The 21442-nt window shown below is 36.7% G+C and overlaps 1 protein-coding gene across 9 annotated transcripts in view; it reads right to left on the bottom strand.

Annotated features, from left to right (window-relative positions):
• LOC141432186 (CUGBP Elav-like family member 1) overlaps positions 1-21442 on the bottom strand; it is a 531549-nt gene that overhangs the window by 162502 nt on the left and 347605 nt on the right. For 7 of the 9 annotated variants that reach the window (XM_074093670.1, XM_074093671.1, XM_074093678.1 and 4 more), the window contains one exon: positions 981-1077. In XM_074093670.1, the coding sequence (XP_073949771.1) occupies positions 981-1077 (97 nt within the window). Of the gene's footprint in view, positions 1-980; positions 1078-5670; positions 6003-21442 lie in introns of those variants that run through there. The other 2 variants (XM_074093674.1, XM_074093675.1) reach the window with 2 other exon arrangements.

Raw genomic sequence — 21442 nt, 5'->3', positions numbered from 1 at the left:
ATAATCAAACTTAAAGTTTAACCTTGACGAAGAATTATAGAACTCTTTGAGGTAATCATCAAATGTTACAAAATACCTATGACTGATTTAAAACTGGGCACAAAACAGAATTAAGAGCCGAATGTTACTATCCCTGCAACAGTTCAGAATAAAATTTCAGCCAGTATACTCGTATAAATTTAGATCTAAAACTTGATGAACTAATCTTTGTTATTTTATCATTTGCTCCTTAAAATCAAGTGCAGCATTACTTCTCCGTCCCATTTATATTTTCTACGATGGCATCTTGTTCGTTACCCTACAGGATAGGTACACAATGTTACCACTTTGAGCCTAATTGCCTCTAGTCTTGGTCTGGAAACAATCAAGAATTTTGATAATATAAAATTTGAGGCAAAAGAGCTCCTTCTTGAGCATCCGTGAAATTCTGTGCTAGGGGTGTAGGGTGCTAATGCATTATTTAAAGAGTTGTTTACATCGTCTGGGCTTTCAAGTTCCTTCCTTGGTCGTGCTTTAACCTAGTAATATTGTAAGCTACGGGACGTAGACCGCCATTACCGTTAATAATTTGACGCATCTACAGGTCACAGTCAAAAGTAGATTGAATATCGGGATATATTCTTGATAACGGTGGTATACAAACCGTATAAAAATTATGTCAAATGTAACCATTAGCCATTTAAAACTGTAGTTTATAAATCCCATTTTGATGCATAAAACGTAGTAAGGCAAAAAGGATTACCATCTAACAAGTAATATTTAGTTGGTACACGGCCTAGATTAAATTTTAAAATTTACCTACTTATTTTTGGATTGGGTATTTTTTGCGTTAGAACTTACGTTTCTACCAATCGATGTCACTTTTTTTTCAACTTTTCTTTGACATTTGCCTTTAAAACGCACTCAAAACGAACGTTTTGCAAGAAGTTTTTAAAGTAAATTTTAACGAATGAAAGTTTAAAAACTTTGATAAAATTTACCTTGATGTAATCAGGGTCGGGCATGTCCGCCTTCTCGTCTTCATTGTTGTTGTTGTTTATGTTCGTGTTGTTATTGTTGTTGATCATACTCATCCCACTGGAACAAAAGAAAATACAATTTAAAAAGTTGGCAACGGTTTTAGTTTCATCTGTTATTCTGAGAACATCAGGTCTCTGGGGATACGTATGGAATTCTCGCAGGAGTTTGGCGCAGGTTGACCATTAAGTGTATTTGAAGGAGGCACATACACGCCGATTATTGGAAAATCATCACTATACTTACTTAGTTCGTTTTTACATGTTAAAGCTTTTATCTAGCTAGCTAACAACGGCTAGTTTTGTAGCAATAAGATTTACACACGAGTTAGGGAGTTATTTTTTCACAAAATTGACGTAAAATAATCAAATCTCTTTTATTGATATCACAATCATCATTACTGCTTCTCCAAAAGAAGATCACAATGAAGTCCTGATTACCTACATCGTCCGTTGGATATTGCCACTTTTACTAGGTCATCAGTTCACCTTGTAGCGGCCTGTTTATTTGTTACGTGATCATCACTAAAGAACACGTTGCTCTCAACTGTTAGTTCTTCAAACAATGTTCCGGCCACCAATACATAAGAGTAATAAGAACTTATCCGTACATTGAAAAAAATGGATCATCTGTGTAGCATTATTACGTTAAATTATTAGTTTTTCCGTCAAATATTGTACGGGGTTGTTGACAGCCAGTATTTCCCAGTTGTAGTGCTGGTAATAGAAGAAATACGTTCCCAGGGCGACGCCGTATTGAGTTTCGATTGCGACTGGATATTATTGTTGCCTTTAAGGGAACACACCGAGGACATTATATGATTGAATCCTTCTTCTTTGCCGTTTAAAAGTAATTAAACTACAGAAAGACTAAACTATTTACTCTTCGCGCGCTAATATTTTTTGCTTTTAGCCCTCCAAAGCTAATATACTCAGCGGCACAAAATGTGGCCTTCTCTACATACAAAATTACCTATTTCTGCATAAATTTGAGGGCCATTTTTTTGTCAAACTATATACGGCTGTACCAAAAGGTAAGATTATATTTTTTTATCTCACTACAGCATTACAGCGATAAAAGGCCACCTATTGCAACAAATGTATATGTACTTAATAATAAATCTTGGAAAGTTTCAATGTAGATACCTGTGTTTTCTGTACTGCTTAATATGTTTATCTTGTTCAGTAAAGAGTCATTGTTGTAGTGGAATACCAAAAGAAAGGGATTTCAAGCAGTATTTATGTTTATAAAGGTATGTCACAACTAATGTCAAACGGGATTTAATTACGATTATCTTTATTGCTAAAATAACCTCAAAGTTTCGACCATAAAGCAGCGGCCGTGGTCACGAGTTAGTTACGAGTGAGAGTCACGAAAGCTTAGCAAATTGTATAGGTATCTTCCACCATCTTCGTGTTCGATTTAGATGAATAATTATAAGGTATCCATCAGTCGATTACTATTCAGGCTGTAGCTAGACGAGCGTGGAGTTGTGAGTCGCGTATTTTCGGTCGCGTAATTTCTGATGCATGAGTAAGCGAGAGTGGGAAATGAGTCAACACATTTCAGCCGCCGTGTGGAACCAACTGGACTTTATATTATATATAATTTATTACATAGGTACAAAAAAAAAGCTCGTCTGGCTTCACCGTTAGATCCGGATGATAAATATCACAAAATAAATATCACGGGACAATTCACACCAATTGACCTAGTCCCAAAGTAAGCTTAGCAAAGCTTGTGTTATGGGTACTAAGCAACGGATAAATATAATTATATAGATATAGATACATACTTAAATACATATTAAACACCCAAGACCCGAGAACAAACATTCGTATTTTTCATACAAATATCTGCCCCGACACGGGAATCGAACCCGGACCTCAAGCTTCGTAGTCAGGTTCTCTAATCACTAGGCCATCTGGTCGTCAAAATCTGGTCGTCGATAGGATACATTTACATTTTTTTTTTTATATTAACGTCTGCTGATCAAAGATCAGAGTGCCAAGGGACATTTTTATCCTTAGACTGTTTCGAACATTTCAATACAGGTATTTTAATAATAATAATTAATAATATAATGTAGTATTATTATCATTTAAGTACTAATATTTTACTAAATAACCCAAGACTTTATTTTAAGTGTAGGTATATAATTGATTTCACTACCTATTTTCCGTGTAATACTTATTTATATAAGAAATATAAAAAATAGGTATCAGAAGTTGGACACAAAAATACTTACTAAGTATAAAAAAAAAACAACTCAAATGTATTTGCGTCGTCTTAAATACAGGAAGTTCGTGACCAAAGGATTCGTGTCATTAAATTCCCAATGGGAAATATGTACAAAGATTTCCACGTCAATTGAGTTATTTTGGTTATCTTATGAGTGGGAAGATAGCGTACATGTTCTATTTATTTGTATCAGTAACAGTAATATTTGACTTGTAAGCGATTGAAAATGAAAATGTTCGCAACTAGCTTAAAAACCTGTTACTTTGGCCCCTCGAGGTTGAGATGTCTTAAGCATACGTCAGATACCTAACTAACATACATCCTTAGTTGCTAAGGTATTTGGAATTGCACTCGAAAATTGATTTGTGAGGCCCGCAAAATGCCCGCTGGAGCTGGAGTGCGACGTATGGTCTTAAGAGTCAAAACACTATTAGGTCCTTATTTGTGCTTACTTGTTTAATTTTAAAATTTTCCCTTGAAATATTAGAAAGATCGTGTTGTAGATTGTAGATCGGCAGAAGTGAGTCTTTGCTTTGCAAGAAAACTCATCAAAGATTTGAAGTTTTTGATAAAATTTTCATTTTTAATACAAGTTTTTTTTTTCTTTTTGAGTCGGGGTTAAAAATAGCAAAAATCATGTATGAGATAAAAGATAAAAATACAAATTGGTTAAAAACATATGAGAGGTATCGCGCGTTTATTAACACATGCAAATAAATAGAGGTATAAAGAACTGTAACATGCTTATTCATCAATTTCATCATAGTCGCGTGTTAGAACAACGGTGATTAATAACTATAAAACTCATGGGAACAATTATTGCTTTTACACCATTTTAATTTTCAAGTTTTGAGTTTGATTCAGTATTAGGTACAAATGCAACTGTAAAGAATTTAGAAAACTTAAACACACAAAAAGTTGACTCGACTTTGTCACTTCAAAGTCTAATCTATCTAAGTATCTCAAAAACGGCTGAACGGATTTTGATGAAACATGTCTAAGAACCATAGCTAGAAAACCTGCTTCCAAATAAAAAAACGCATTCAAATCGGTCCACCCCTTTAAGAGCTACGGTGCCACAGACAGACAGACACACAACAATAACAACTTATAACACCCCTCTTTTTGCGTAGGGGTTAATAAAAAAGAGCTTTAAGTACTTATTTTAATTAAAAGCTAAGCACGACCTCAAATTGGCTTTCGATTAAAAAAAACGCACTAATGTTGGTCCATCTGTTTTGGAGACTTTGGTGTTATGATGTCACAGACAGAAACACACATATCGTCAGATTCATAACACTGCTCTTTTTTCGATTGGAGTTTTAAAAAAAATGGAGTGTCCATTTTTGATGCATTTGCGAGCTTGAAATACTTGGAAAGCAATAATAATGCGCAATTTTTCTGGTACTCTTTCGTCCATTTTCTACTCTTAATTAAGAAGGTATCTTCTCTGAAGTTTCAAACTACTTTCAAATATTATCAGCGTCTGCGTACTAAAAAACCACTTCAAATGAGAATTTCATTTTCGCTTCTAACACTCAAAAACATTTCTTTAATCTTTGAAATCAAATCAAGACGATCCCTAACCCGCAAATGTCTTGATATCAACACATTCTCCACTTTATTTGGTCGCGCAACCATCTGAGATAACCCAGATTTCAAAGAGTTACGTAGGTAGGTACTGTTTATGTAAACAAGCTTCTTATGCTGTTTTATATCAAGAACGAGTAAAGAAATTATATTAATAATATGTGATGACATTTTTCAGGCATTTATTACAAAAAAACATTATTCTGTAACAAAGCCTCCAAATGTTTGTTAAATATGGGTACCTAATTGTAAAATCAATGTTGCTGTGGCGTTTCATGCAGATAAGGAATATTTTTAGAAGCACTAATTACACAAAACACGAAGGTATTCTGAGATCAAGATAATTAAAGTATATTATGTTATCATTAGCCTGTCCTTTAAACCTATTGGCACTAAATATCTCATTTGATTAAAATGAATACTCAATTAGAAATAATTTACATAAGTTAATTTGTGTCATAGCCTGAAAAATGAATCACTGGTTGGTACAAAAATCAATATAAATATTCTCTCTTAAATTTCCATAGCCTAACCCTCTACTCCATCGTTCTGCTTAATGGTACTACTTCATTGTACTGTCATTAGAACTAACTATGCATAATTACCAATTTTCTAGAGAATACTGCAATTATACATAGGGGAAAATTGTGGTAAAAGTTTATAATAACTAAATAACACCATCTTAATGCGTGCTTATTCGTGCGATATTTAGATTTAATGTATATGCTAACACCGCTCACACGAAATCCAAATAAAATTGCAAACAATACGGCATCCTAACCTAAAAAAACAACTTAATATAAAAAACGCATCAATCATTACCTCATTGTTCTTGAATAGCTACGGTGCCACACTCCATGGTCCAGGCACTTGTTTGCCATAACGTTATCACTGATAAACGCGTACATCGCTTGATTACAGTCCTTATCAGTGCCCTATCAAACTGGTGGAACATGCGCGCTGAACTCGCATCAGACTGACGTACTTCACCAAGCGGAGTTTCACAATATGAGTAAAATCATTCGTGTCGCTATAGATTACGGGGTTACCGAACTGGCTATGATGTGATGGATTATTTAAAACCCGCAATATATTGTTACTAGGATGGTTTTACTCGTAATTTAAAAGTCTGTCTGTAAGTGTTTTGCGTATCCGAGTGGATTATACACTCTAGTGCCACAGATATAAGATCGGGGCATGATTCGTTTTAAATGTGGGTAGTTTCAACCTACCCTCTTATTTAAAGTAACATTTTCAACTAGCTTTTTACAATTGACCTAGTTTGCGTGCATCACTACAACTGTTTTATATTCTGTAACTTTATATTTTAATACAATTTCAAATGTACGCAATACGGATAAATAAATAAAGTACAGGTTAGGGAATTAAATTAATAAAAATTAACACGTTGCACGGTAACACCGGTGGGTTTCGTGTATCTAGATTTAGAGGTTGAGATATCATGATTTAAAAAAAGATATATTTCTATCCCGTGGGAAAATCAAAATAAAAAGTAGCCTTTTTATAATTTCAAAGATCAAACATACCAAACTTCATTTAAATTCGATCAACACTGGTAACATTAAAGAATACCCAAATGTGCTCACGCGCAAACACTCAGACACTTCGCATTTATAATTTGAATGTAAGTTACATTGTTACTATCGTACCGCAATTCCATTAAATCCTTTTAACTTTTCAAAATGAATTGAATCGAGACATCTTTCAAGTTCTGAGATTTAGTACAAAAAAATATTGCGGTTTCATGTTTACGTGTCGGTTTATCGTAAAGTGAATAAATAAAGCGTTTTATTATATTGACACTTTACAAGGTTATATTAAGTTGATTGTGTAAGTAATTAAATATTCTTTTATTATTCAAGTTAGCCCACGACGCGACTTACCTTAATAAATATGTTGAATAATCGGCACCTATTTGCTATTCCAAAGTAAGCAAAGTTTTGTGTTACTACTGACTAGGCTACTAGGTAGCGGATAATCATACTCCTATAAAATATAGAAAAATACGAGGACAAGAACTTGAGAAGAAATATTCGTACATACATCCTACTAATTATTATAAATGTGAAAGTTTGTGAGTGAGTGAGTATGTTTGTTACTTTTTCACGCTTAAACGGCTGGACGGATTTGGATGAAATTTGGCGGAAAGTTAGTTTATAACCTGGATTAAAACATAGGATACTTTTTATCCCGATATTCCCACGGGATAGGGATAAAATCTCGAAATAACAACCGCTAGGCTTAGAGTCATGAAATTTGGTATGTAGGTAGTTGGACGTCTGGAATAAAACATAGGTGACTTTTTGACCCGATACTCCCACGGGATACCTAGGGATAAAATCTTGAAATAACAATCGCTGGGCTTTGAGCCATGAAATTTAGTATGTAGGTAGCTGGACCTCTGGAATAACACATAGGCTACTTTTTATTCCGATATTCCCACGGGATAGGGATAAAATCTTGAAATAACAACCGCTGGGTTTAGAGTCATGAAATTTGGTATGTAGATAGTTGGATGTCTGAAATAACACAAAGGCAACTTTTTGAATCGATATTCCCACGGGATACCTAGGGATAAAATCTTGAAATAACAACCGCTGGGCTTAGAGCCATGAAATTTAGTGTGTAGGTAGCTGAACCTCTGAAATAACACATAGGCTACTATTTATTCCGATATTCCCACGGGATAGGGATAAAATCTGGAAATAATAACCGCTGGGCTTAGAGTCATGAAATTTGGTATGTAGGTAACTGGACATCTGGAATAACACTTTAGTGACTTTTTGACCCGATATTCCCACGGGATAACTAGGGATAAAATCTCGAAATAACAACCACTGGGCTTAGAGCCATGAAATTTGGTATGTAGGTAGCTGGACCTCTGGAATAACACATAGGTTACTTTTTATCCCGATATTTCCACGGGATAGTTTTGTAACTAAGGGACCCCATACATCCGTGTATTATTGTTATTATTATTTTGTATTTTTTTCTTTAATTGTATACTTACTGTAGTTTTTAAGTATTTTATTTGTACTTATTTTATTTTGAAAAAATTACTTTCTGCCAAGCTTCTTGCGGCGCATTCTTCTTGGCAATGATGGTCTTTCCGAAAGTGCTGGTATTTAAAAAAATGACGTGTGGCACTTTTACATTGCGGCCTATTAACTGAATAAATGATATAAATTTGAATTTGGATAGGGAAAAATTTTGAAATTTTAGCACTGGGTTTAGTCTTGAATTTTGTACAGTTATTCACAACACAACCTCAATGAAGACCACGATATAAATTTTGGAAATTTCCAGGGGAATTTTGTAAAACCCCGAAAATTTCAATTGCAACTACCAGACCGAATAGTTTACGCGTGCGAAGCCGCGGGTAAAAGCTAGTATTTACATAAAATCACGCCTCTTTCCCAACGGGGTAGGCAGATACTACATTCTTTCACTTGCTACGATTCAGGCATACAACTCTGGCTACCTCTACATTAATCAATCTTTGCATGCATGCATGTCTGTTTGGAGTACTCCTGACCCGACCTTTCTTTAGAACGTCCCTGATTTGATCGTGGTACGTTCGTCTAGGCCTTACTCTCCCAACTTCCCCATTCACGCTCGTCTTATAGATCTGCTTAGTCAATCTGTTTTCATACATAAAATATAAATACTTATTTATTTAATATTTCATTTATAAATATTCGTATTTTTCATAATTACACTTGCACGGCGGATAGAACCCGGGACTTTTAAACTCAAGATTTTCCAACTATACTAGAATATTCTATCGTCGAATAAGTTAACCCATTATATTTCAGACATTTCGTTCCGCCTATGGAATTTCCTATTTCGTTATAAGGCATTTCATTTGCTTTCCAAACTCAAACCAGTGTAATGTAGATCTAATATTAATAAAAATAATTATGAACTGAAAATGAACTAAAAACTAAAAAAAGAATCCGCAAAGTAACGCCTGATTCAATAAATTAATAAATAATTAGAGGTATGTAAAATTTTGCAAAGAAACCCTCCGGCGTTGTACAACCCCATGCAACATTTTATATTTGTTTTTGTATATAAGTCACATTTTAATCTAATAACAAAGGAGTGGAAACGGTGGGGTCATACGAGTACACTATCATGGATATACGCTTCCAATAATATCTCCCTTCCGTCAAAGAAAAAATATCAAACGTTTAATTCCTCCCTAACGTCCGATACATTTTCTATATTACTTTTGCCTGTTATTAGATTAGATTATGCCGTCAGCCATCGGCGATGGGGGCAGGAGGGGGCGAGATAGAACACCTTTCTAATCGATATTGTTTAATATGACAGTTACAATAGGCAGAGTAACTCAGGGTTGTCAGCTATTGACCAATTAATACAGAATATACAAGCATTTTTTTCGTTTTTTTTTAATTTCAATATTCATCATCATTTTAAATGATAATAAAACGATTAACTCACGTCTGAAATGTTTCGGGCTAATCCGTAACCCTTCTTGCTTGTGGCGCGCAGTGCGCGTTTTGCAGCAGCCGCCGAGTCGCGTTGCTCCCAGAAGAAGGGTTACGGATTAGCCCGAAACATGTCGAGCTAAACTCGATTTCAGACGTAAGTTATCAGTTTTGTTATCATCGACTTTGACATTTCAAAGTTCAATATCTCAAAAACGGCTAAACCTATTTTGATAAAACATGTCTAAGAACCATCGCTAGAAAACCTGTTATTAAATAAAAAAAACCGCATTTAATTTTCCAACTTTTTGTTGGTTAGGTTAGTAATAAACTATCAATTAGACAGCGAGATCCGTCATGGACTATTTCGTTAGTACCTATGTTTATAGCGTACACCGTTAGAAGTAACAACGAGACGCCTAAGGACGTAGTGTGCATGTGGGGGGTCAAAAATATATCAACGTATGAGTTAAGACATTTTCTTTTATAAGTTTTTTAACACTGTAACAATATAAAAGAAAAAAAAAGGTCTGTCTGCTGTAACACTACAATATACCGTGGCTGGAGTGTTAGTAGGTATCAGGGATGTTATGGCGCGCCGTATATATCCGTAACCGAAACTATCGGATATCCGAAATAAAAAATTATCCGTAACCGTAACCGACCCAGTTATAAAAAATTCAGATAGTTTCGGACAGGGGCTGAGTCTAAATGCGACTGTAACGGTTTTTATTTTTGCCCGGCCTTCTGCATCTATTGTTTATTATTTCAATTGCTATGTCGTAATAAACGACTCGTGACTTACAATTAGAGTCAAGTTTATATTTCATTTATATTTATATTTCTATTTGTAGGTATATTACTTTACAATTTCTTAAAAATCCAATATCCGTAACCGAAACTATCGGATAATCCATCATAATTTAATATGCGTAACCGAAACCAGTATTATGTTTGACATGTCGCATGCTTAGTAATAAACGGTCTTTACTCAAAAATCGTGAATTTTGGCAAATCAAGTTTAAAGTTTAAGTAATTACCACTTCTCGTTTCCGTTGAATTATTTGGTAGGATTTAATTTTGTTTACTATGTTTTTTATAATTCCTAACGTTGTATATAATGTCTACTTGCACTTTTTTTCTTATAAACCAATTTGTTTTTATATATTTAATAATATTGCTAAGGTTTAAAAAAAACATTGCATTCATATATCACTTTATTACAAAATGTAGCAAAATGTAGCGAAATAATAAATTAATAAATGATGCAAGTCTTAATACAACACCAAGTATTCAAGGATTATTTTTAATAAAACGAGGCAATCCGAATTACATCACTTCATTTTGCGTTGATTTTTGTGCTAAAAAGAAGTAAATCCAAATATGCTTTTATTTGCTTAAAAGTTATTCAAAATACTCATGTTTTCCTTCTTGCAATAGCGATCTATCTTCAAATGGCTCACGAAAGCCAACTACTTGCTCGCAAGTAAGTCGGAACATGACTGAAGTTAGCTGCTTTAGCACCAAATGAAATTTGCAATTTTGTTAAAAGTAAAACGCACCAAGTCGTGCTATCTCTTTATAATACCCGATTTAGGCTGGTTTAAGAAAGAGAGCCGATAGTGCTCTCAGATATAAGCCGTTTTAGTACAATAACTAATTTTTCGCCAATTTTGAGTTAGGCCCGTTTATTACTAAGCATGCGATGTATCCTTTGTACAAGTATCTCAAAGTTTGTCAATTTGTGTTTTGTTTTTTTCTTTTGTACAATAAAGAGTTTACATACATACATATCCGTATCCATATCTAGATCCGAAATGTTATATCCATAAAATCCCTGGTAGCTATGCAAAATAAAACGTCTACTAGAGGCGAAAGAAGTTGAACGGCGATAGGCGTGTTGTCATATCGTTTGTTTTCAAAACCACCAGAGTTGCACCAGTGGCACCAGAGTTCTGTCCATCAATGGTGTTAATACAAATCTATACTAATATTATAAATGCGAAAGTGTGTTAGTGTGTTTGTCCGTCTTTCACGCCGTAACGGAGCGACGGATCGACGTGATTTTTGACATAGAGATAGTTTATGGGCCCAAGACTGACATAGGCTACTTTTTATCCCGGAAAAATGCACAGTTTCCGAGGGAACAGCGCGCAATAACCCAATACCACGCGGGCGGAGCCGCGGACAAAAGCTAGTGGAGTTATAATTATTGTCATCCTACGTGTACAGGCTACGCCTAGTGTAGGTGATACAGGTGACACGGTCAGGAAATTCTTAAGCAGTATACAACACCGTAGTTGATAAATACCTAATTAGCTTAGTTTTATACTGTACGAGTATAAATAAAATATTTTGATTTTGATTAACACCAACCAATCAATAGATCGATGGGTTACTAAAATCTCAACTATCATTATCATGAAGAAATGACTCGATTATCGGTCGTTTATCAATAATCAATATCGTTGTTTATGGTCGTCATGGTAATTTCAAGTCTAGCTCATAAAGTTGACTTTTCCTTAACCTCATCCCGAGGTTCGAGCAATTTTGTTTTATACAAAGACAGTGTTTGGAAACCTATTCCATAAAAAAAATCTAATCTCTCACACCAAACTATACACACCTCGGACAAGTTACAACCAGCTTTAAAGTTCACAACACATCAGGTTGCTGTAAGCCACAAGACGACACGCCGGCCGCGCGGCCGCGTTAGGTATTCGTTTGGGATATTGCTGTCTTTATCGCTCGTGACATAAGCGCTCGCAGCCGTCCCCCCCATGCCTTCCGCAACGACGTCCGTAATTTATATCGAGTTAGCTGTAGGCTTTTTAAAGATTTGGGCGGTTGAATTTTGGGTTTCGTTGTCCTCATATTATACGAAAAGTATAGCACGGAAATCAATGATATTTTACAATCAAGATATTCATTATATTTTCTATGCCTGTAGTTTCTTCGATTTTTGTAAAAATGCTTTATTAGTCTGTAATTTTCGTGCAAAGTTGACATCTTTTTTTGTCGACTTTTGAGCTCCTGCAATTCTGATATTACACATTTACATGAAAATCTGAAAAACCACAGGCATAGATAATTATGTCTAGTACATACTTACAAAATTTCATCTATTTCTGTTGCCTAGTTTTCAAATGAGACCGGGACTACGTTTGCATGGAGAATGGAACAAAGAGACTTCTCTTAATGCTGGACCAAGTGTGGCCAGGGCCATAATCTACCGCTCAAACTTTGGCGTTATTTGGCACAAGTTCTAGCTACGTCGAGCAATGCCATTAGACGTTAAATGAAACGACTTATAGATAATTTCGATGTAGTAACTTGCCATGACATCGGTAAAGTCTGAACTTCAATGGAGATATCTACTATGTAACGTTTATTATAATACTGAGTGATATCTTTAATCAGATTCAAGACTAGTGTTCCTCTTCTTCGGCACAGTCTTTGCATAGTCGTCGGCTTTCGTTGAGTGTGCAATTACGAATATTGAAGTTCTTTGGTCACATCTCCAGGAATGTAAACTTAATGGAGAGATTGGTGGTTCAGGGGCAGGTGGAAGGCAAGAGGGCACGCGGCCGACCACCAACTCGCTGGACTGACCTGATTAAAAAAGCTACTGAGTCCACTATGGTCCAGTGTAGTCGCAACGCCTCTAACCGGCAGAAATGGAAGCACATTGCTAAGAGGGCTGTGTGTGTGTGTGGTAAGAGGGTGTGTCTACGACCCATCGAACACCTCTCGGTGTACCTCGTCTGCGCAACCAAGACTACTCTGATAAGAGTGTCCGACTAAGAAGAAGAAGAAGATAGTTCCTCTTCTATTGTTGTTATATTCTATAGCATATACGGACGAATGGCCTGGTCAAGTCCGCAATTTCACGGTGGAATCATGCCGCTTCCAACCGAAGCAACTGGAGTTCTATGTGGGGACGTATCTTGAATATCGAAAATTAATATATCTAAAGTTAAAAAGTAGAGTTGTGGATAGCGCTTCTTTCGAGGCTTAACGCATTCACTGCCACCGACGCACGTATGCGTTTTCGGAACTTTGCCCAGTGCCGCTGTCATAATTATTCATACATTTTGAACGCAAATGTGCGTCGGTGGCACCTGTGGAAGTCAGGTGGCAGTGAATGCGTTATAGACTCAAACCCTTAAGACTTCAGAATCTTGAAGACTAGACTGTTTTTGAGAATCGAATTGTCTTATTTTATGCGTATGGATGCATGAAACTGTTACTACCCACCCAATTGCACTTTATTATTCGAAAAGTAAATGAAGATCTATTTTTCAAAATATTATATGCAATACAGATGTCAACAAAAACAATGTACCCCCTACCCAACCCCTTATAATTACAAACATTACTATCAGCCGGCAACATGCGGACTGCACATTTGTCGGCTACACTCACCCTTGTTTACAGTGGACCGTTCGAGGGTAAACAGTGGACCAAGAATTACTAATGCCGCAAGAGACAGCACGCCTACAATTAGTATGGTGTTAGTCAAGTTTAGATTTCCATTGTAGCATTCTGAAAGCAGTTTGCACATTGTGGTTGTACGGAATGAAATAACCATAGATATTATTAGACCTGTGGTCCAAGTATTTTTTTCTTTTATGAACATGTAACTATGAGTCATTTATGAGAGAGTTCGATGTTACGTTATAATAAGTCCTGTAATAAGACTTTGGGCCATCATCATGTCACTGCTGGACATAGGCTTCCCCCGAGAGGCTCTCCACTCAGATCGTTCTTGTGCTTTCCGCATCCACCGCGATCCCGCGATCTTAACACACACACACACACGCACGCACGCACGCACAACACACACACACACACACACACACCACACGCGCGCGCGCGTTCGCGTTTTCTCTGCGGCATAGGATCAGATTTTTTTTTTAATTTACAAAGTACTTATATAGTCAGAAACAAAACTTAAATAGGGAACGTCAACGATATCGACACGGCCAAAGTTACTAAAATATGTATACACGACTTTATGTACTTAACATTAATGTCGTGTATACATATTTTTGCAACTTTGGCCGTGTCGACATTTTTTCGCACTGTACAGTAGAGGGTTCCGTTTTTCTTTTCGAGCTATGGAACCCTAATAATGCTGATACGAGGAGATCAAAAAGTTGAACACGTTCACGGCGGTAGTTAAAAATTGTATGAAAGTTTTCCGCTGTCACACGAAACGTATGACACGCGGCAAACGTGGTTCCAGACTTGTATTCGTAACTGATCACGGAAGCAGTACCTAGACGAGAAATGCTTGTTTGCAGTTCGTAGGTATGTAATGTGATATGGATGCAAAGCAAAGCAGAAATTCACCTTCACGTGATTGGCAGACATCCAATCAAACGTCACCGATGTTGCTGGATGACTTGTATAGATGTATAATGCATGTTAGTACAGACAACTACAAAAAGATCGATTTGATGAAAGTTAAAAAATATAAGTAAATAGGTACACAATCTTATTGTCTTGAAAAGGTCGTGTACTGTATACATATTTTAATTTAAACTTTGGAATTATCGATATATTTGTAGCTGACTGTACAGTTTACTGTGAAATTCATCATCATCATATCAGCCATAGGATGCCCGCTGTTTTAGATAGACCTCCCCCAACAACATAAAATTACACATTGCATTCGTTTTAAGCTGTGTGTAATGTTTTTGAAATTAACATAAAATAAACAATTCTTCTGAGTTCAGACTCTTATTAATTAATTGTAGTACGAGCTAGATGAGAGTCACAAGTTTTGTAATTCTGGAAATTAAGGGGCTGTTTCACCATCCATTGATTAGTGTTAACTGGCGGTTAGGTGTGATGCCGTCTCTATTTGTGTTGTTCGAATAGACGGAGATGGCATCACATTTAACCGTCGGTTAACGCTAATCAATGGATGGTGAAACAGCCCCTAAGTATTTATTAGTGGTAGTCGGTGAGCCCTTTCATTTGACATTTGCACTATACGTTCGCAATTTTTTCAACTTCCTTTATCTTGCCAATAAGTGATCCTCATAATTATGTTCAATTATTTTCTTTTGTGTTAAATGATAAATATCGGATAACTCACATCTGAAATCGAGTTTAGCTCTACATAGAATATATAGATATAGATATAGAAATATAGTTTAGCTCTACATGTTGTGTTGTTCGATTTCAGACGTGAGTTATCCGATATATTATCATTTAAAATGAGTGAGTCTCACGGTAGTTTTCTCAAAATTTTCTTTTGTGTTACAGAAATACACTAAGTGTAGCAAATTTAAATTTTTAGTAAATACAAAGTAAATTGGTCGAAACAAAAGGATATGGTAAGGATTCCGTTTATTATTTTAACCCCCGACGCAAAAAGAGGGGTGTAATAATATGTTTCACCGCTATGTGTGTCTGTGTGTCTGTATGTCTGTGTGTCTGTCTGTCTGTGGCACCGTAGCTCTTAAACGGGTGAACCGATTTGAATGCAGTTTTTAATTTGAAAGCAGGGTTTCTAGCGATGGTTCAAAGTCAAAATATCTTTATTCAACTTAGGCTATAACAAGCACTTATGAATGTTAAAAAAATCTACCACTGGTTCGGAAAAACCTCTGTTGAGAAGAATCCGGCAAGAAACTCAACGAGGTATATTTTTTTAGACATGTTTTGGTTCTTAGACATGTTTTATCAAAATCGGTTCCGCTTTTTTGAGATATTGAACTTTGAAGTGACAATGTCGGGGGTTTCCCAATTTTTTGTAGGTTAGGTTTTAACCGCGTAAGACCCACGTCGAATTTTAATTATTAGAATTTGATGCTGGCACTTCACTTGGTATATTTACTGACATATTTGCGTGTGCGAAAGAGATGTACTATTTCATTTCTAGCATGAGCGATGGAGATGTCAATAGCGCAATGCGAATAAACAACGCCAAGTGAAGTGCCACCATAATGTAAGTTAAGACGAATCGTTGCCAGGCCTCCCACTAGGTAGACTGAAGACATTGTGAGAGTTGCGGGCAACCGGTGGATGCAAGTGGCGAGTTGTCGTTCATTATGGCGTTCTAAGCGGAACCTTTGTTCAGCAGTGGACGTCTTCCGGCAGATGATGATGACGTAAGTTTAAGACGTTGGGTCTTACGAGGTTAAGACATAAAAGCTAAAAAAACCAAGATGGCGTCTCAAACGTCACAGCATGACATCACGCGCGTCGCCCGCATTTTGGCCACGCTCAAACAGCCAACGGCCATCTTATCTTATCAGATAATATTTCGTAAATATAGGTTCCACTACACCGCGCTTTTTTATTAAAATAGTTGCATTTAATCTCACCACGCACTATTCATTTGGGGAGCTGAACTAAACACACATTGATAGCTGTTTGTTTTTTAGTTGGAAATATGGTGGCGCACCTTTACTTGGAAACTTATTTTAAGGCCTGTGTTACGATTAATCATCGTTTATAGTCTTTACCCGCGACTTCGCTCGCGAAAATCATGCTGGAAGTCAAATTAAGATTTTAGAAAAGAAGAAGAAGAAGAAGAAGAAGAAGAAGAAAGAACATAAAATACATTTATAAGATAAGATAAGATATCATTTATTGCCACAAAAGTACAAATAGACAACACGAGGGATAGTACCTATGTGTTATTGCGGTTGTGAATTGGACGCTGGTTGGAAATTTACTAAAGCCAGCTATCTACATACAAAATCTAATCCGTCCAGCCATTTTAACGTGAAAGAGTAACACCACAGATATAGATTACGCAAATGCATCTACTTACTTCGCGTGTCCGAACCCCGACCAAACTTCGGGGTTGGCCCCATACAAAGACTGACCGCTAACTTTGCGCGGACATTTGAAAATTCACATCTCTAATTCGCTCTTGAGTCGTCACAGTAGATATAAAAAAGTGACACGGTTGGTTTCATACAGATTGTGATGTTTGCGTTATCTAGTGTAATCTATATCTGTGAGTAACACATACATACGTAACATAATAGGCCTAAAACTTTAGCCATAAAGTGTACAAACATGAAATTTGGTAGAGTATTCTTCAAGCAACGTAATGCCACCAGAGGTGGGCAACACACAAGACTGATGAACATGTCATGTAATGACAGCAGAATTTTGACATTCACTCATTCATTTGATTCATTATCCTTTTAAACAATCAGTTCTTCTTGTAGGTAGGTGTGGTGTGTAATCATTTCGCCTACTCGTACATAATGAAGACCACGATTTTAGATCTGATAATCGTATGAAGTGTATGCAAAGATTTTGAATTCTATTGTCGTATTTTATCATCATCAGCATCAAGCCGCTGGAAAGGCTATAGAATCAAATTTACAAGTTATTATTAGTTAACGCATTCACTGCCACCGATGCACATATGCGTTCGGAACTTCGCCCAGTGCCGCCGTCATAATTATTCATACATTTTGAACGCACATGTGCGTCGGTGGCACCTGTGGAAGTCAGGTCGCAGTGAATGCGTTAAACATCACTGCTAGTTTCTTTAATTCCGTTTCAGCGTTTTCCATATTAACAAAGCTCGTACCTAACTATTCAGACATTTTAGATTGAGTCACGACTATACGGACACTGCCTTTAGCTAGAAATTTGATTATCAGGATGACTACCAAGTATATCGCGATGCCGCTTTTACTTTACAGTTTTAGAATATTATTGGATTATCTGAAATCAGTACGATACCAATAGCATTGTTTGTAGAATGTTGTGTAACGATAAGGTGTTAAAAATGTTCGTATTGTACTGTTAATAAAATAAAGTCTGAAACTAGTCTGTTCACCTCATTTCAGCATGTGCAGACGTCCATTCTCGAGTAGAGACCGCGGATCGGCAAGCACAGCGTAGGACGTCCACCAACGAGATGGACGGATGACCTGGTTAAAGGCGCGGGTTCACGGTGGATGCAAGCCGCTTCCAACCGAGGCAACTGGAGGTCTATGGGGAGGCCTATGTCCAACAGTGGACGTCCTATGGCTGATATAATGAGGATAATGAGACGTCAGTTTTGTTTATAATAAGCATATTGAATGGGAATTCTCCACAGTAGTACTTGACAGGTTTCAGAGATTCTCCATATCTACTAATCAGTCAATTCCTTTACGGATAAGAGACGCGCGAGTTTCTTGCGGCGTATTCTTCTTGGCAATGATGGTATTTCCGAAAGCGCTGGTAGATTAAAAAATGACGTGTAAAAGTGCCCATTGCGGCCTATTTACTGAATAAATCTTTTGAATTTTGAATTTTTGAATTTTGCGCTGGAGAAGAACTGGTGGAGGCAGATTATCCGCTCCAGATGCAACCCTGATACCGGTCACGATCCTCAAACATGGGGGACTTAACCAAAGAGACACATTTAGTATGAAAAAAATATTCGCAAAACTACTGTGGTTATTGCACTCTCATTGGCCGGCCCAAGATAAATTGGAAAGTACAGTCGGGCATTGTGTTGAAGGTAAAACTATCACTTGAAAACTAGTATTAACCAACTAGTAGTTCACGATCTGCTGCTTGAAATTACCTACCTACTTACGCCGGAGATACTAACCCCTTATTCATAAAACTTAACAAGCCTATGTTAACTAACAAATGCTTTGTCCTTTCTAACAAATACAAATGCCGAAGTGACAGATAAGGACAAACGAATTTTAGCGGCATTTTAACTAAAATAGGTTTGATTGTCGTTTATGAATAAGGGGTAAGTCACTAATGAGTCCGCTCCTAATAGTACGACATAAGTGTTAAATTACTAATGTCTGATATTTTATAAGAAAGTGAAATAAAAAGCACCTTTGCTACTTAAAAAACTAGTAACATTTTTTAACGAACCATAAAGTAACAAACGCAAGCGCGCACTCTCCATTTCCATACAAAATAACACATAAATGTATACCTAATATTATATGCCAAGCAGTTGCAGCTGCAGCTGCAGCTGGTGGGAAGTAGGAAGGCAATATACTCTAAATTATATAAACGGTAAACTGCAAAGTAAAGCTCGAATCTGTATGCAGCTTTCTAGAAAACTATGTACTTAGGTAGGTAAGTAGTTAGTTCTCGTGAGATTTTACAAAACTAGACGCGTTAAATTTTCCATACAATCTTGCAATCGACATAGATCTTAATACGACAGAAAATCAGGTCTCAATGACCCTATTGCAGGGATGGGGAAACTTTTTCCTTCGCGTGCCAATATATACTAACGAAATATATGGCGGGTCAAGTTGTTGCATTTTTGGATATGTTATTTTTACTGAAATAAAAATATTCATGTGTTTTTTGTAACACTAATTTGGCCATTGCCAAGGAGAATGAAATTTTGTAACAATACGAAATCTTCTCTTGACTTTTGTTTGATGGTCGCGGGCCGGATTTCAAGACTTCGCGGGCCGGAGATGGCCCGCGGGCCGCAGTTTCCCCATCCCTGCACTCATGATCGTATTCCTCAATTCTTTCTATCCTCATCCTATTCTATGTGATAGAAAGAAGCGGTGAAAACGACTTTTTGTTGGTTAGGTTATAACTTATGGACCCTCAAGTAGATGATCGTGGGTTCTATTCAAACACGGGCTCACATCTCTTAGTTTTTCTAAAAGAAAAACATCATGCAGAAACTAGCACAAAACTGATGCAATTATAATGGTGTGTGGTGTGTGTGAAATTCCTAATCCGCACTGGGTCCGCGTGGGAGCTACAGCCCAAGCCCTTTCATTCTAAAAGAGGCCCATGCCCTGCAGTAGGACGCATAAAGGCTGAGATGAAACATCTAAATCCCTGCGTTGTACTAAGCCACTTTTGAATGCATAGACACTCAATATTCATAGAAATGAGACTGGTAAAGACAACCCGTTTCAATCCAGCATTCTGATAGACGTGGTGGATAGGTAATCTAGATAGTTTCCGGTAAAATTAACATAGTATCTACGCCACTTTAGCTATTCATGTGGCGAATTCGCTCTCTTTGTTTTTCTCGAATACAGTCATTACGTATCAGAGTAAAGATGGGTACGCGCATTCTCAATTTTAAAGTCTCAATAAGATAATTCGGAATATCTATGGCTTTATCATCTTTTCTAAACATCTCTCTACACCCACCCGCTTCAAATCTTCAACTATAACTACTAATTAGATTAGATACTTAAAATGAAAAATAGTAATAAACGAATGCGGCCTTATTATCTAATATTTAACCCCCGACGCAAAAAGAGAGCTATGTGTGTCTGTCTGTGGCACCGTAGCTCTTAAATGGGTGAACCGATTTGAATGCGGTTTTCTTATTTGAAAGAAAATTTCTAGCAATGGTTCTTAGACACTTTTTATCAAAATCGGTTCAGCCGTTTTTGAGATATTGAACTTTGAAGTGACAATGTCGGGGGTTATCCAACTTTTTCTTGGTTAGGTTATTATTAAATCAGGCGTTACTTTGCGGAGGTCTATATTAATGAACTGAAACAATGATTGCTGAGGCCTTATTGTCTAACCGTTAGACTCTAACGCATTCGCAATCACGATCGTTTTCACCACTTTTTTCTGTCACTCGGTATAAGATGAGAGTAGAAAGAGATGGTGAATGCAATCGCAAGCGCCAGGACGTTAGACAATACGGCCACTGATTAGCAACACTAACTGATATATTATTATCTTTCCCTTAATGATATCCATGCCGACACGCACGACAGACTAAAGTGTTTTGCACGTTGTTCTACTTCAAGCTATCAAATCTGAATTGTGATCCATTTAGGTATTTTCACAGAAAAAATCCTTCGTTGAAGAACTCGCTTTGCTCGGCACCGGATCAATGGATTTTTCGAATTGAATTTTGGCGACCTCAGCACCCTCACCGGCTTGCAATAAGTAAAACTTACACTAAAACAACATTAAATTTGGCGCCCAATTATGATTGGCACCCGGTGGGGGCGCAATGTTTTTACCCCCTCTAGATCCGATCCTAGCATCATAAAATACACTATGAAAACGTTCTAAGTTCGCACAGGGGCCTTATTGTATAGTATAACACACATGGAACACAATCGTTTTCACCACTTATTTCTGTCACATGGTCGACACATGGTAGAATGAGGGTA

This window comes from Choristoneura fumiferana, chromosome 10 (assembly GCF_025370935.1).
Source record: "Choristoneura fumiferana chromosome 10, NRCan_CFum_1, whole genome shotgun sequence".
Taxonomy (NCBI): Eukaryota; Metazoa; Arthropoda; class Insecta; order Lepidoptera; family Tortricidae; genus Choristoneura; species Choristoneura fumiferana.
The sequence above is the reverse complement of the archived record's forward strand: the minus strand, read 5'-3'. Positions and strand labels throughout refer to the sequence as shown.